Here is a 13519-nt window from a genome sequence, read left to right as displayed (position 1 = left end):
GGTTCTTATACCAACATCGAATATTCCTAATCATCCGGACAATACCAGAGACATTTATATGAAATTTCAATAATTAATCATTTTGATTTGTAAAACATTCACACAAGAAAACTTTCTTCTTCGTCGAAAAATTCATTCATTATTATTATTCATTCATTATAATTCAATTCAAAAATGATTCCATCATTTTCTTTGTGAATTTTTTCTATCAATTATCAAGGTTCTTATTCCAACATCAAATATTCCTAATCATCCGGACAATACCAGAGACATTTATATGAAATTTTAATAATTAATTATTTTAATTTGTAAAACATTCACACAAGAAAACTTTCTTCTTCGTCGAAAAATTCATTCATTATTATTATTCATTCATTATAATTCAATTCAAAAATGATTCCATCATTTTCTTTGTGAGTTTTTTCTGTCAATTATCAAGGTTCTTATGCCAACATCGAATATTCCTAATCATCCGGACAATACCAGAGACATTTATATGAAATTTTAATAATTAATTATTTTAATTTGTAAAACATTCACACAAGAAAACTTTCTTCTTCGTCGAAAAATTCATTCATTATTATTATTCATTCATTATAATTCAATTCAAAAATGATTCCATCATTTTCTTTGTGAGTTTTTTCTGTCAATTATCAAGGTTCTTATGCCAACATCGAATATTCCTAATCATCCGGACAAGACCAGAGACATTTATATGAAATTTTAATAATTAATTATTTTAATTTGTAAAACATTCACACAAGAAAACTTTCTTCTTCGTCGAAAAATTCATTCATTATTATTATTCATTCATTATAATTCAATTCAAAAATTATTCCATCATTTTCTTTGTGAATTTTTTCTATCAATTATCAAGGTTCTTATGCCAACATCGAATATTCCTAATCATCCGGACAATACCAGAGACATTTATATGAAATTTTAATAATTAAGTATTTTAATTTGTAAAACATTCACACAAGAAAACTTTCTTCTTCGTCGAAAAATTCATTCATTATTATTATTCATTCATTATAATTCAATTCAAAAATGATTCCATCATTTTCTTTGTGAGTTTTTTCTGTCAATTATCAAGGTTCTTATGCCAACATCGAATATTCCTAATCATCCGGACAATACCAGAGACATTTATATGAAATTTTAATAATTAATTATTTTAATTTGTAAAACATTCACACAAGAAAACTTTCTTCTTCGTCGAAAAATTCATTCATTATTATTATTCATTCATTATAATTCAATTCAAAAATGATTCCATCATTTTTTTTGTGAATTTTTTCTATCAATTATCAAGGTTCTTATGCCAACATCGAATATTCCTAATCATCCGGACAATACCAGAGACATTTATATGAAATTTTAATAATTAATTATTTTAATTTGTAAAACATTCACACAAGAAAACTTTCTTCTTCGTCGAAAAATTCATTCACGACTGTTTCATCTCGATCAACTGGGCTTACGTCGCTTTTCGGAATTTGTCTAGCGTCTTCTTCTGGCGTATTTTCGGTGTTAACAACATTTTCGTCGTCTGTGTCAGAAAGATAAACAATTAAAGACTGCATTATACACTGCGTAAATATTTAATTAATTATCAGATAAATGTGTTCTTTTCCCTTTTGTAAATTCTGGGCGATGGCAAAGAGCCATCATCCTCACACACCAAATAGACATATGCAGTGACAGTATTAAGTACTAAAACTTTACTACTCAGTTTTAGACCGTGATTAGTTTTACTACTGATGACGGCCACTGCATGTGTGACCGAAATATCTAGTATTTTTATGAAATTTTATCACTGTTTGTGAAAATCACTGTCTATTAAAAGGATTTTATCCCTATTGGAACTTTTATTTATCGTCATGGAAAGGCACTGTGGTCTCTGTAATTATCTACGTCATAAAAAATTCAAAGATATTATTTAAGCAAAAAAAAAATAATTAACTATGCAATAGCAAAGTGGAGTTTTCTTCCGTGTTCTGGCGCAAAACTGAGTGACAGTTCTGCGTCAGAATAGAGTGAAAAAACTTGGCACAAAGCCAAGCAAGAAAATTCTGGAATAGCCAGTCGATTTGAAATTGTCGAAAACGTAAATATTGAGCTTCCCAGCTTCAGAAGTAGAAATTCCAAGCGGTGGCACATCATTCGTTGCCAAATAATCACGGAGTTAAGACAAAAAAACGATTAATCATGTTTTAAATTAATTTGATAAAAACTTTCACTCTTGAATGAGGCCCTTCAAGCCAAAAGCCCAAGCTGTTCTTAAGATAATTACGTAAACAATTTTGACAACCTTAACGTACATAGTGTCATGATTCAGCTCTACATTCCCCTCGGCCTTCCTTGAAGCTTTCGACTTAATACGCTAAACCGGTCTTGAGTAGTTCCTTCTTAATACCCTTATCTTTTCTTGATAATATTGCACATAAACCCTGTATGGAACCTGGATGCTCACTTGATTTAATTCAATACAACCTTAAAGATTCCACTTCATACTTTTAGCTGCTTCTGGAATGTTACAGATGCTTTGCTTTATAAAAGTTTGGATGCATTTTTGTCTTTTGATTTAGTTCAACGTGTCCTTCAACAAACACGGAAGCCTTTAACTGAAGACCCACATTCATTCCTTAGATATTGCAGATATGCCCTTCTGACAATAAGGAGGAACGCAGTGTCTCTTGATCTCCTTCAAGGATCCCCCTCAATATTCTCTGAAAGTTTAAAGTTAATATGATTAATTGTTCCAAGGTATTGCGCATATGCCTGCACTCAGCCTTTGAATTTACTGCAACTTCCCCCTACATATACCTTGAATTTTTTTAACATTCCCCTCAATATTCCCTGAAAATAAAAACTTAGCAGCCTTTATAAGTTCCTAAGATATTGCAGATAAACCCTTTCGAAAACCCTGATGCACCTTAACTCTTTTGATTTAGTTCAATAGTACGAGTAGTGTAGTAGAAGTTAGTAGTAGAAGTAGTAGTAATAGTAGCAGTAGTAGTGGCAACATTAATAGTAGTAGTAGTATTAGTATTAGTAGTAGTAGTATTAGTAGTATCAGTAGTAGAAGTAGTAGTAGTAGTAGCAGTAGTAGTAGTAGTAGTAGTAGTAGAAGCAGTAGTAGTAGTAGTAGTAGCAGAAGTAATGGTAGTAGTAGTAGCTGAAGCAGAAGTAGCAGTCACAGTTGCAATCAGAGTAATAGTAGTATCAGTCAAAAGTAGTCACCGTTGAGGTCGCAAGTAGTCGGAGTTACACACGCGAGTAGTCACCCGTCAAAAGTAGTCATAGCCACAGAAACAAGATGCCGCAGCAGAAAGTAGTCTCAATCGCAAGCGGTCGCAATAGCAAGTAGTAGCAATTGCGAATAGTCACACTCATATGTATTCGCAGTCGCAATCACAAGCGGTTTTTATCGCCCTTGCAAGTAGATTCAGTCTCAAGTAGTCGTAGTAAAAAGTTGTCAAAGACGCAAAAGATTGCCGGTGCAGCCACAAATAGCTGCGGTAACAAGTAGTTCCAGTCAAAAGTAGTCATTACCGCAAGTAGTTGTAGTTACAAATACTTGAAGTAGTAGTCACATGCAGTCATAATCGCAGTTCCAGCCATAGTAAGAGGTGTCGAGTTCACACACAGTTGCGTTCACAAAAAATTGCAAGTAGTTACCAGTCAAAAGGCATCGCAGTCGCAAGTCACAGGAAGCAAGTAGTCGCAGTCACAGCCCAAGCGAGTTGAAGTCACAGATAGTTGCAGTTACAGTCACAGTTGCTGCCGCGAGTAGCGGAATTTGAAGAAGTGGTAATCTTAGTCCAAAGTAGTTGCAGTCGCGAGTAATTGCAGTCGCAGTCATAAGTAGTCACAGTTATAGTCAGAATTATAAGTATTCAAGATCGCAAGTAGTATCAGTCACAGGTAAATGCAGTTGCAAACTTTCATATTCACAAGTATTTTCAGTTACAAATAGTCACAGTTGCAGTCATGCATAATCGGAGTCTTAGTTGCCAGTAGTCCAAGTCGCAATTAATCGCAGTCACAGTCGCAAGTACTCGCAGTTGCAAATAGTCGCAGTCACAGTCGCAAGTAGTTACAGTTGTAAGTAGTCCCAGTCACAAGTGGCAGCAGTTGCATTTGCAGAAGTAGTAGTAATAGTAGTAGTAGTTTTAGTAGTAGTAGTAGTAGTAGTAGCAGTAGTAGTAGTAGTAGTAGTAGTAGTAGTAGTAGTAGTAGTAGTAGTAATAGTAGTAGTAGTAATTGTAATTTTTAGTAGTGGTAGTAGTAGGAGTAGTATTAGTAGTAGTAGTATTAGTAGTAGTAGTAGTAGTAGTTGTAGTAGTATTAGTAGTAGTAGTAGTCGTAGTAGTAGTAGTAGTAGTAGTTGTTGTTGTAGCCGTAGTAGCCGTAGTAGTAGTAGTAGTAGTAGTAGTAGTAGTAGTAGTAGTAGTAGTAGTAGTAGTAGTAGTAGTAGTAGTAGTAGTAGTAGCAGTAGTAGCAGTTGTAGAAGTAGTAGTTGTAGTAGTAGTAGTAGAGTAGTAGTAGCAGTAGTAGTAATAGTGGTAGTGTCAGTCATAGTAGAAGTAGTAGCAGCAGAAGGAGTAGTCGTAGTATTAGCCGTGAAAGTTTCAAGTTAATTCCCTTGGCCGTTCCTAAGATTTACAGCTACGCTCTTATGATAAACTGGATTATGTAGCGTCTTTGGTTTAGTTCAACATCCCCTCTGCATTCTCTGGAGTTTAAATTTGTACTTAAATAGTGCTGTTTCAGGGGATAGTAGCCCTCCTCAAACTTATGGTGAACCACGAAATACTATTAAAAGCGTACACATATCAAATAAAAATATTCAAATGAATGTAAACAGCAACATTAAAAATTAAACAAACAAAAATTATTCCGTACCTCTATTCTAATTCAATTACCCTTGTGTTTCAGCCGTCAATATTAGAGAATTGGGGCAAAAGGTCAGACTTTAGTGTAAAGAACAAGGGGCTGAGCAGGGCCAGCCCCTCTCATATTAAGAACAATTTCTTCTCACTTTATGTCTTAATGTTGCTCCTCACAATCAGCTGAAAAAACGTGTTTCTTTTTTTTATTTTTTATTTCTGATCATTTTCAAATTATGGCTAAGCCTAACCAACATATGATGCAGGCTACTTGTCGGATAATCCCCCATTTACAGCTGTTACAATATGTATGTCAATAAATTAAATTGATTGGCACTACCCCGCTTTCTCAGTCGTCCTGTTTAAAAATATAAATACCACGGCTACAAACAAATCACTGCAGTACTATACCGCTTGAGGCCAACATAGCTACGCATGCCCTTCCTCCGTCCCAATCTGTTCAAAGCCTCCTTCTTTACACCCACCCAAGAAGTCCCCATTTCTCTTAAAGAATTCTTTACTACATCCTCCCACCCCATGCGAGGATGACCTGATTTTTGTTTGGCCATAGATGATTGGTTGACAAGGATGACCTTTGGCAACCTCTCATCTTTCATCCGCAGAAGCTTTTTTAAACAAATGCTTAATAAAATTTTTACCATAGTGTTTAGAGTGGAAGGAGACGGGTATTATACGGAATATGGAAATTCTGTGCGGCTTTTGATTTTTTACACGGCTGAAGCCTTTGAGACCTCTACAATAGGGTTCACCGATTTTTATATACAATGTGTACATGTTTTCAGATACATTGAAATAATGTATATAAATAGAAAAATAGAAACATGCCATTTAAAACCGCTAAAAACAAAGCTCCTGGTAGTAGGCTACTTACTGACCCCCACTAAACATATCCCGAAAGCTTCATCTTAATACCCTGAACCTTTCCAAATATAACAGATACGTTATTTCAAAGAATCTGGATGAAAATAGTGTCTTTCGATTGTATTTTATATCCCCTTCGACATGCTCTCAAATTTTCAACTTAAAATCCTTTTCCATTCCAGAGACATTGCGGATGTATGCTTTAGACAACCTGGACAAACGTAGTGTCTTCTGGTTAACTCAGCAACCACTGACAGTGCCAACTTTATACCCTCAGCCATTCCTTATAAATTTTGAGGGTAATGAGGTGTTTCATTTAATTCGATATCCTCCTCAACATGCATTAAAAATTTCAACTTAATACCCTTGCCCTTTTCTAAGATATATCATGTTTACCCTATTTGTAACTTTTAAGTATAATACGTCTTAAGATTAAGTTCAATATCCAGCTCAAGATTCCCTGAAAATTTCAGTCTAGTATCCTTAGCCGTTTCAGAAATTTTGCCGGTCCACCCTTATGACAATGCGGATGCACATAATATCTTTCGATCTAGTTAAACATTTTCTAACCATTCCATACTAGTCTCAAATTCATGTCTTAGCCGTAGTTGACCTTAACATTCCCTGAAAGCTTCCATCTAGTATCCTTAGCTGTTCCAGAGATACCGTAGATACTTCCTTTTGATAACCTTGATACACATAGCCTTTTATTTTATTTAGCTTTACATATGCCTCAATCTTTCCTTAAAGTTTTGACCTAATTACTTCCTGAGATATTCTATCTATTCCATTTTGACAGTCTAGATGCTCTTAAAATTCTTTGATTTAATCCAATACTCCCTATCATGCCCTGGAAATTTCAACTCTACCATTAACTGTTCCTGAATTATTGCACAGATGCACTTTTGACAGTATGGATACATATAGTGTCTTTTGATTTAGTTTTACATCCTGCTCAACTTTCCCTTTAAGTTTTAACTTAATGCCCTAAGCCTTTCCTATGATGCTGCATCACAAATTCTTTTAACAACCTGACTTCTCTTAAAGTGTTTTGATTCGTTCAATATCCCTTACATTATTCCCTATAAATTTTAACTGTACATATTAGCCTTTTTGACAACCCAGTTTTTGACAGCCTGGATTCAAAATGTCCTTTGTTGTACTTCAACAAGCCCTAAAAATTTCCACTTAATACCCTTATCTGTCTCTTTAATATTGCAGATACGTCGCTCTGAAAATATGGACACATATATACAGTTTGAAATATAGTTTATTTTTATTTAGTTCAGTATCCCTTCAATATGCACTGAAAATAGGAACTTAAAATGCATACTCATTCCTTAGATATTGCACATACGCGCTTTTGACAAGAATGATGCACTTAGTGTCTTTTGATGCAGTTCAACATCCCCCTCGACGTTCCTTTAGACTTTCAACTTATTGCCTAGTCGTTCCTGAGGTACTGCAAATATGCCCTTTTGACAACCCGGATCAATATTACGTCTTATGTCTTCTAATTTAATCTCAAATTCTCCAAAATATGAGCTGAAAGTCTTAACTTAATACCATTAGGCCTTCCTGACATCTGTTAAGGGGGATGATGAGTCAGAGACAGGGGGAATGGAAAGGGGGCCTGATGCACTCCAATCTCTTCTCACTTTTAAAAAGGACATTAGAATCCTTTCTTTCCGATTGAACTATCTCCTTCAAAATTTCTACAAAAATTCTTCAGTACCTAACAAAAATAAAATAAAAATTGTTTTCTTACCCACTAGAAACCTAAAAATATTAAACTGCAGAGCGCAAAGAAAAGGAAACAACAAAACAATCGGATTAACATAGATAAATAAAGAAGTCCACAGAATTGCATTTGCAAAACTGTGATTTAGATCAAGTGAATTGCGAAAAACTACCGATGCAGCACGACTTTGGTCAGCTATTTCGTTGCATGTGAAAAGCGAACTCCATTTCCGTGAATAATAAAAAAAAAACAGAAATAACAAAAGAAAATGGTTATAATAAAAGGATGACTGTAATTTTTTCAGCCAAAATTCATTTTATTTGATTTTTAACTGGTTTGTCTGTGTACTTAACCCTCCAAGCATCAGATGCAGCGCTCCAACGTTTGTTGTTGTTTTTCTTTTTTTGTTAGCAGCACACCGTCACAAGCGACGCTTTTGGTGCGCTTCTGATTGATGTTGTTTCTGGTTTTTGAAAATCAATTTTTACTACTACTACTAGGTAAACAGCAATATGCCTCCTATGTACCACTTTTACTGATACTCTCCCCCTGAAAACGTAGTGTAAGAGGGGTGGTTGTAAAACCATTTAATCGAAAATTGACGGTTTTAATGTCCTTCCAAAGGCTTGAAAGGGTCTAAAGGGCAACTATTCTCCTTCCTGTAACTTTTTTAAATAGCCCATCCCCATCAGCGCCCCAAGATGTCTGACCACAGTTTTGGAATAAGCCCTTAGCTTAGAATTGTAAAAGGAGTAATAGATAATGCTCGGGGGACGATATGACCTCTATACCCCTGGCACAAGGGTCGTGAGCCATGCAAATCACCAATTATTTTATTAGGAGGTCTCGTTAGGGTAGCCAAAAGAGAGGGCAAAAGCTTGTTTATTCCTGATCAAGGAATAAATCTAACTTACCCTTGGATCAAAAAGAATCTAATTTTGAAAAAAATGGTTTGAGGACGAATGTCCCCAAAAATAGACCTAAAAAGGGGGATATACAACGTTTTCATCAGTTTGGCTCAAAGTTTAGTTCCATAAGTCCTTCACCCAAATTCAATAAATAAAGTGGCCCAGAATAGGGTCGAGAAAGGATTAATAAACTTCTTAGAGGGTCACCAAACTCAAGGTCATTAGTCCATTGGAAAACGGGTCTTAAACTATAAAAATTCTTATAATTTGGAGGAAAAATAGCCTAAACACGGGAATTCTTTTTTCATCAGCTTGCAACGTATAGTCATAACTCCTTGCACCGAAAATCGTTCACGTAAATTATAATTTGTACTTTACTGAAAAAAATCCAAATGAATTTACTGAAAAAAATCGGCATTGTCAGTTTAATATACAAATGCTGATATTTATTCCTTAAAATCTTAATTGATTTTTCATTTTTTAAAGTTAGAAAAGAGAAAACATTTAAAAGAATTATTTTCAGTAAAGTAAAAATCATGTTTTGGCTTTTACAAAGCTTGGGGCTTAGAACCCTGCTCATATTAATTTCTTCTCGTTTTGAGTTTGGCTCTTATTTATTTCAATTGCTGTTTGTTTTGGGTTTCATTTATTTATTGATACTGTTTTGTGGTAGTTGTATTCTTGATAGATTATTTGATTCTATTTTTGTTCATTTTGGTTTAATGGAGTTTTTTACTTTAAAAAAAACTTATTTTGTTGAAAAAGTTTTTTTTATTTAATTTCTGTTCGTTTTATGTTGACATAATCTTTTTCAGGGAGAAACACTTAGCCTCTTCTAAAGTTAATCAACCATCCCTTCCATAAAAACCTTAGATATCCCCTAGGCATAGCTGACAACCCTTGCCCCTACACTCTGGGGATTGTTTCAACCCCAAAGGCCTTGTTATATTTTATTTAGACCATTTTGAATAAAATAGCTATCTCAAAATTTCTATTAGATGCATTTCGGGACAATACGACGTTTGTGTCTCGGTTTGGGGGGGGGGGGGTAGCTGCCCTCCGATCACTTTGACTCTTAAAAAGAACACTATAGCGTCTTATTACCAATCCAATGAGCCCCATCCGAAGTTTTTATGACCATGTTTTCTATAAAAACCTTATATGTCCCCAGGGCATAACTTACAACTCTTACCCTGAGGGCTGGGGGTTTTGCCATCCTCAAAGAAATAATTTCCAGACCGTTCTGATTCGCTGAACCAAATGGCTATATCAAAATTTTGATTGGAAGTGTCTGGGGAAATTTGGGGCATGTGGGGGCATTTGCCCTTTGATCACTTTCTACTAATAAAAAAGGCACTAGTCTTCTCAATTTTTAATCAAATGAGCTGTTTTTGAAGCTCCTATGACAAAGATTTCTATGAAAACCTTATGTGCCCCTAGGGCATAACTTACAACCCTTGCCCTGAGGGCTGAGGGGGGAGTTTCCTCCTAAAAACATAATTTCTATCTGGAAATCAACTGCGCTGAACAAAATGGCTCTCTCAAAATTTTGATTGGATGTGTTTGGGGAAATGGTGGGCGTAGAAGGGGTCTTAGTTGCCTTCCAATTACTTTCGACTGTTAAAAAGAACACTAGCCATTCCAATTGCCAATCAATAGACCCTTTTTGAAGTTTCGACGACAACACTTTCTATAAAAACCTTTTTTGCCCCCAGGACATAACATACAACCCTTGCCCTGAGGGCTGTGAGGGGTGAGGGGGTTGCCATCCTCAAAGATCTAATTTCCGGAACTTTCAACTACGTTGAACAAAATGGCTATCTCAAAATTTTGATTGGATGTGTGTGGGGAAATGATGGGCGTGGAAGGAGTTTTAGTTGCCCTCCAATCACTTTCGACTATTAAAAAGGGCACTAGCTATTCCAATTTCCAATCGAATGAGCGCTTTTCGAAGTTTCTAAGACAACTCCTTCGATACGAAGTGCCCTGGTCTAAAGGAAAAAAATAAATAAATAATACATTGTGCCAACATCGTTCTTTACTTAGGCAGCGCTATTGCGCTGTCTATGATCAGTTTTAAACTTACAGACATAAAGCCAAAGAGAATCTAATTCAAGAATAAATGTGTTGGTCCAAAGAGGACCCAAAGGACAGACAACAGACTGTAACATATAGAAAGGGCCAAAATAACCTTATTAAAGACGAACATTTGAAGATAAGTGGTTAATATAGACGTTTAATTCGAAACTTCATTTAACTCAGGTGATTCACGCGATGTTTGAGTATATTATGTATAGTGATGAGCGTTGGGATGAGTGATGAGCGTTGTATATCAGCGTTGGGACTTCCTACTCCTTTTCTTTCTCTTTTCAAATAAATGACCTGTTTTCCTTTTCTTAATTACATTTGTTCTGATTTGCCTATAATACAATTTTCAATTTTAATATGAACTCTTGTCCTCAAGGCAACCATTTTGAAATAGAAAAATAAGTTGACTGGACAACAAGTCTGCATGAACCATTAAACGGCCTTGCTAAATCTCAGACCACTGATTCTTAATATATGCGTAGGGCAAATTCAATTGATGGGCTTGATACATTAGATTGGCCAACGTCACATTAAGCCACATCCCAAGTGCCAAGATTCTTTTATGTGTTCAAATATTATGTTTTAGTCTGTTCTGAGAGTCCGTTTTCAGAGTTTGTATAGTTCTTTCCTGGACAGCAAAGTATGTTTTCAGAGTTTATAGATATATGTTTTGTAGGAGTGACCTTTGGGAGAATACAACTGACTTACTTTCTACAACCGTGTAAGGTTATATTCTCCGAACCCTGGTATGGAAGAAAAAGAGTTCGCGAGAAATACCGTCATTAGTATATCGATAGGGTGCTCCATTTGCCCTCCAAAGAGATAGCTAAAGATATTAGTGGTGATACAGGCTGTGACACCCTTGGCCCAGAGTGTGTCCCACCTGATCGTTCGATCACGTTACCAAAACCTAACGAAACTGCCAGCAGCGCTGGTGTGGCATTAGAGAGATCAAGTGGCTGGTAGCCCCAAGGCAACCAGTACGAACACTGGTGCCAGTGTTGGTCCCATGTATAATAATAGTACCAGGGGTAGTCTACATTATAACAATCACCTATTACGGAGGAGGACCGGTTATTTATTATGTAAACATGGGGGGGATATGTCTGACACTTCAAAAAAACATACTTGTGCCTAAATTGTCTAACTCTCCATAAGCCTTCGAGTATAAATAGAAATGGGCCTGAGGGAAATAGAAATTAATTTCCATTTTTTCATTTGGAATCATTGGAAAATGAGCGCACTAGTGAAATAGCTTTCTTCTTTCCTTTTGGGAAATAAAAGTTTCCAAAAGGAAACTTTTCCCAAAAGGTTTCTTTCCAAAAGGAAACTTTTCCCAAAAATTTCCCAAAAGGTTTCCTTTTGGGAAATAAAAGATATCGTTTATATGATCACCGGTACAGAAGGAGGAAAGGTGGGGAGGAGGGAATGATGAGTGCAATCACGGAATTTCCCTGAAGCGAGAGCTAAATAACACAAGAAAAATTGTTTTTACTGACGTTTAATCAGTCCACCCCATTATCTGTTTAATCCATTTGTATCTGTTTTTGAATCATCTTATCATCAATTACTATGTTACTTTTTTTCTACGTAGCCTAAGTCTATATGAGACCATATGAGACATTAGACAATTTATGAATTTTCAGAAACGCGTTTTCAGAATATTATTAATAATATCATACATTGGTTGAAGCTTATAAAATAAGCACAGCCCTGAAAACGGTAAAATACGGACTCGCGGATAAATATTTCTAACTATGGCAAGTTTATCGATTCCATAAATAGCACGCACAGCTGAACTCTGGAGAACACGCAAAGGTTTCAGGTGAACATAAAATGCTCCAGACCAAACAGAACAACAGTATAGTAGATAAGGATGGACTAATGAGGAATATAAAAAACGCAAAACATTCTGAGGAAGCTGATGCTTTAGCTTCTTTATCATACCTATATTCCTTGCTACTTTCGACGATATACACTGCACATGCTCTGAAAAACTTAGTGTTTCATCAATTATTCCGCTCAGGTAAATTACTATGTTACTTTTTTCTACGTAGCCTAAGTCATATGAGACCATATGAGACATTAGACAATTTATGAATTTTCAGAAACGCGATCCAAACCATGAAAATAAGCATAAAATAATACATCTAAAAATTTGTTTCTTTTTGTTCTATCATGTCTCCTTCTAATGAAGTTCAATTCTTAACCTTTACCTCTTTTTATTTTAATCTTCATTTTTTCACCTTTTTTGTATAGATTTTTCTCTTTATTTTGCATTAGAAGATAATGTGAAGCGAAAATAATTTGATAGATCGTATGATAGTCGATCAACTGAAATAGACTTGTAAAAAAATCCAAAGGAAAAATCATCCTAATTGCGTTAATTTAATTACTTAGGATTTAAGTTCGTTTTTACTTCTAAACCGTTGTAGCCAACTATAAAACTGCTGTGTAATAATTAGGAAAAAAGTAGCTTACCACCCCTAATAAGTTCTACATTGGTATCAACCTCATTTTCTCCTTCTTGTATATGTTTCCAATCTTCTTCAAGCATATTGTTCTCACTTTCATTTCTCTCCTTTGTAATTTCTTGTGTTAAGAGGTTTTTGTCTTGGTTATCCTCATGAATTCCCATTTCGTCGCAGTTTTCACATCTTTTGGAACCCCGTGACTGATTTTGTGTATTCAGTTGCATTTGATTTTGTTTCTTTTCTTCAGTTGCGCTCTCTCTGACATATTCGTTATGAGGTTGTATATACTGTCCAGAAGTCTGATAAGCGGGATCTCGAACTAAAATAACACTCTTTTAGTAACAATTACAATAATCTAAAGCCACTGCAAGTGGTTAGACTTTCATGTAAATATCTAACAATGAAAGTACATCCAAAGTTCCCAAAATAAAACATATATGACCCGTTTCGGTTTCAACGTGTTTTGCTTATCAAGAGAAGTTTATCAACATTCTCATTGTTATATCTCAAGGCTTAACTATTGATTTAGGT

General features: G+C 35.3%; 1 protein-coding gene across 1 annotated transcript in view; it reads right to left on the bottom strand.

The window, feature by feature from the left end:
- Nucleotides 1-1363: 1363 nt before the first annotated feature.
- The window catches only part of LOC148956937 (uncharacterized), a 32097-nt gene continuing 19941 nt past the window's right edge, over nucleotides 1364-13519 (bottom strand). The window contains exons 3-4 of the mRNA XM_089087853.1: nucleotides 12996-13307; nucleotides 1364-1552 (exon numbers count right to left, since the gene is read on the bottom strand). Of these exons, the coding sequence (XP_088943979.1) occupies nucleotides 1413-1552; nucleotides 12996-13307 (452 nt within the window). The 3' untranslated portion in view covers nucleotides 1364-1412. The remainder of the gene's footprint in view (nucleotides 1553-12995; nucleotides 13308-13519) is intronic.

This window comes from Artemia sp. Qi Xiang Cuo, chromosome 1 (assembly GCF_049724085.1).
Source record: "Artemia sp. Qi Xiang Cuo chromosome 1, ASM4972408v1, whole genome shotgun sequence".
NCBI lineage: Eukaryota > Metazoa > Arthropoda > Branchiopoda > Anostraca > Artemiidae > Artemia > Artemia sp. Qi Xiang Cuo.
The sequence above is the reverse complement of the archived record's forward strand: the minus strand, read 5'-3'. Positions and strand labels throughout refer to the sequence as shown.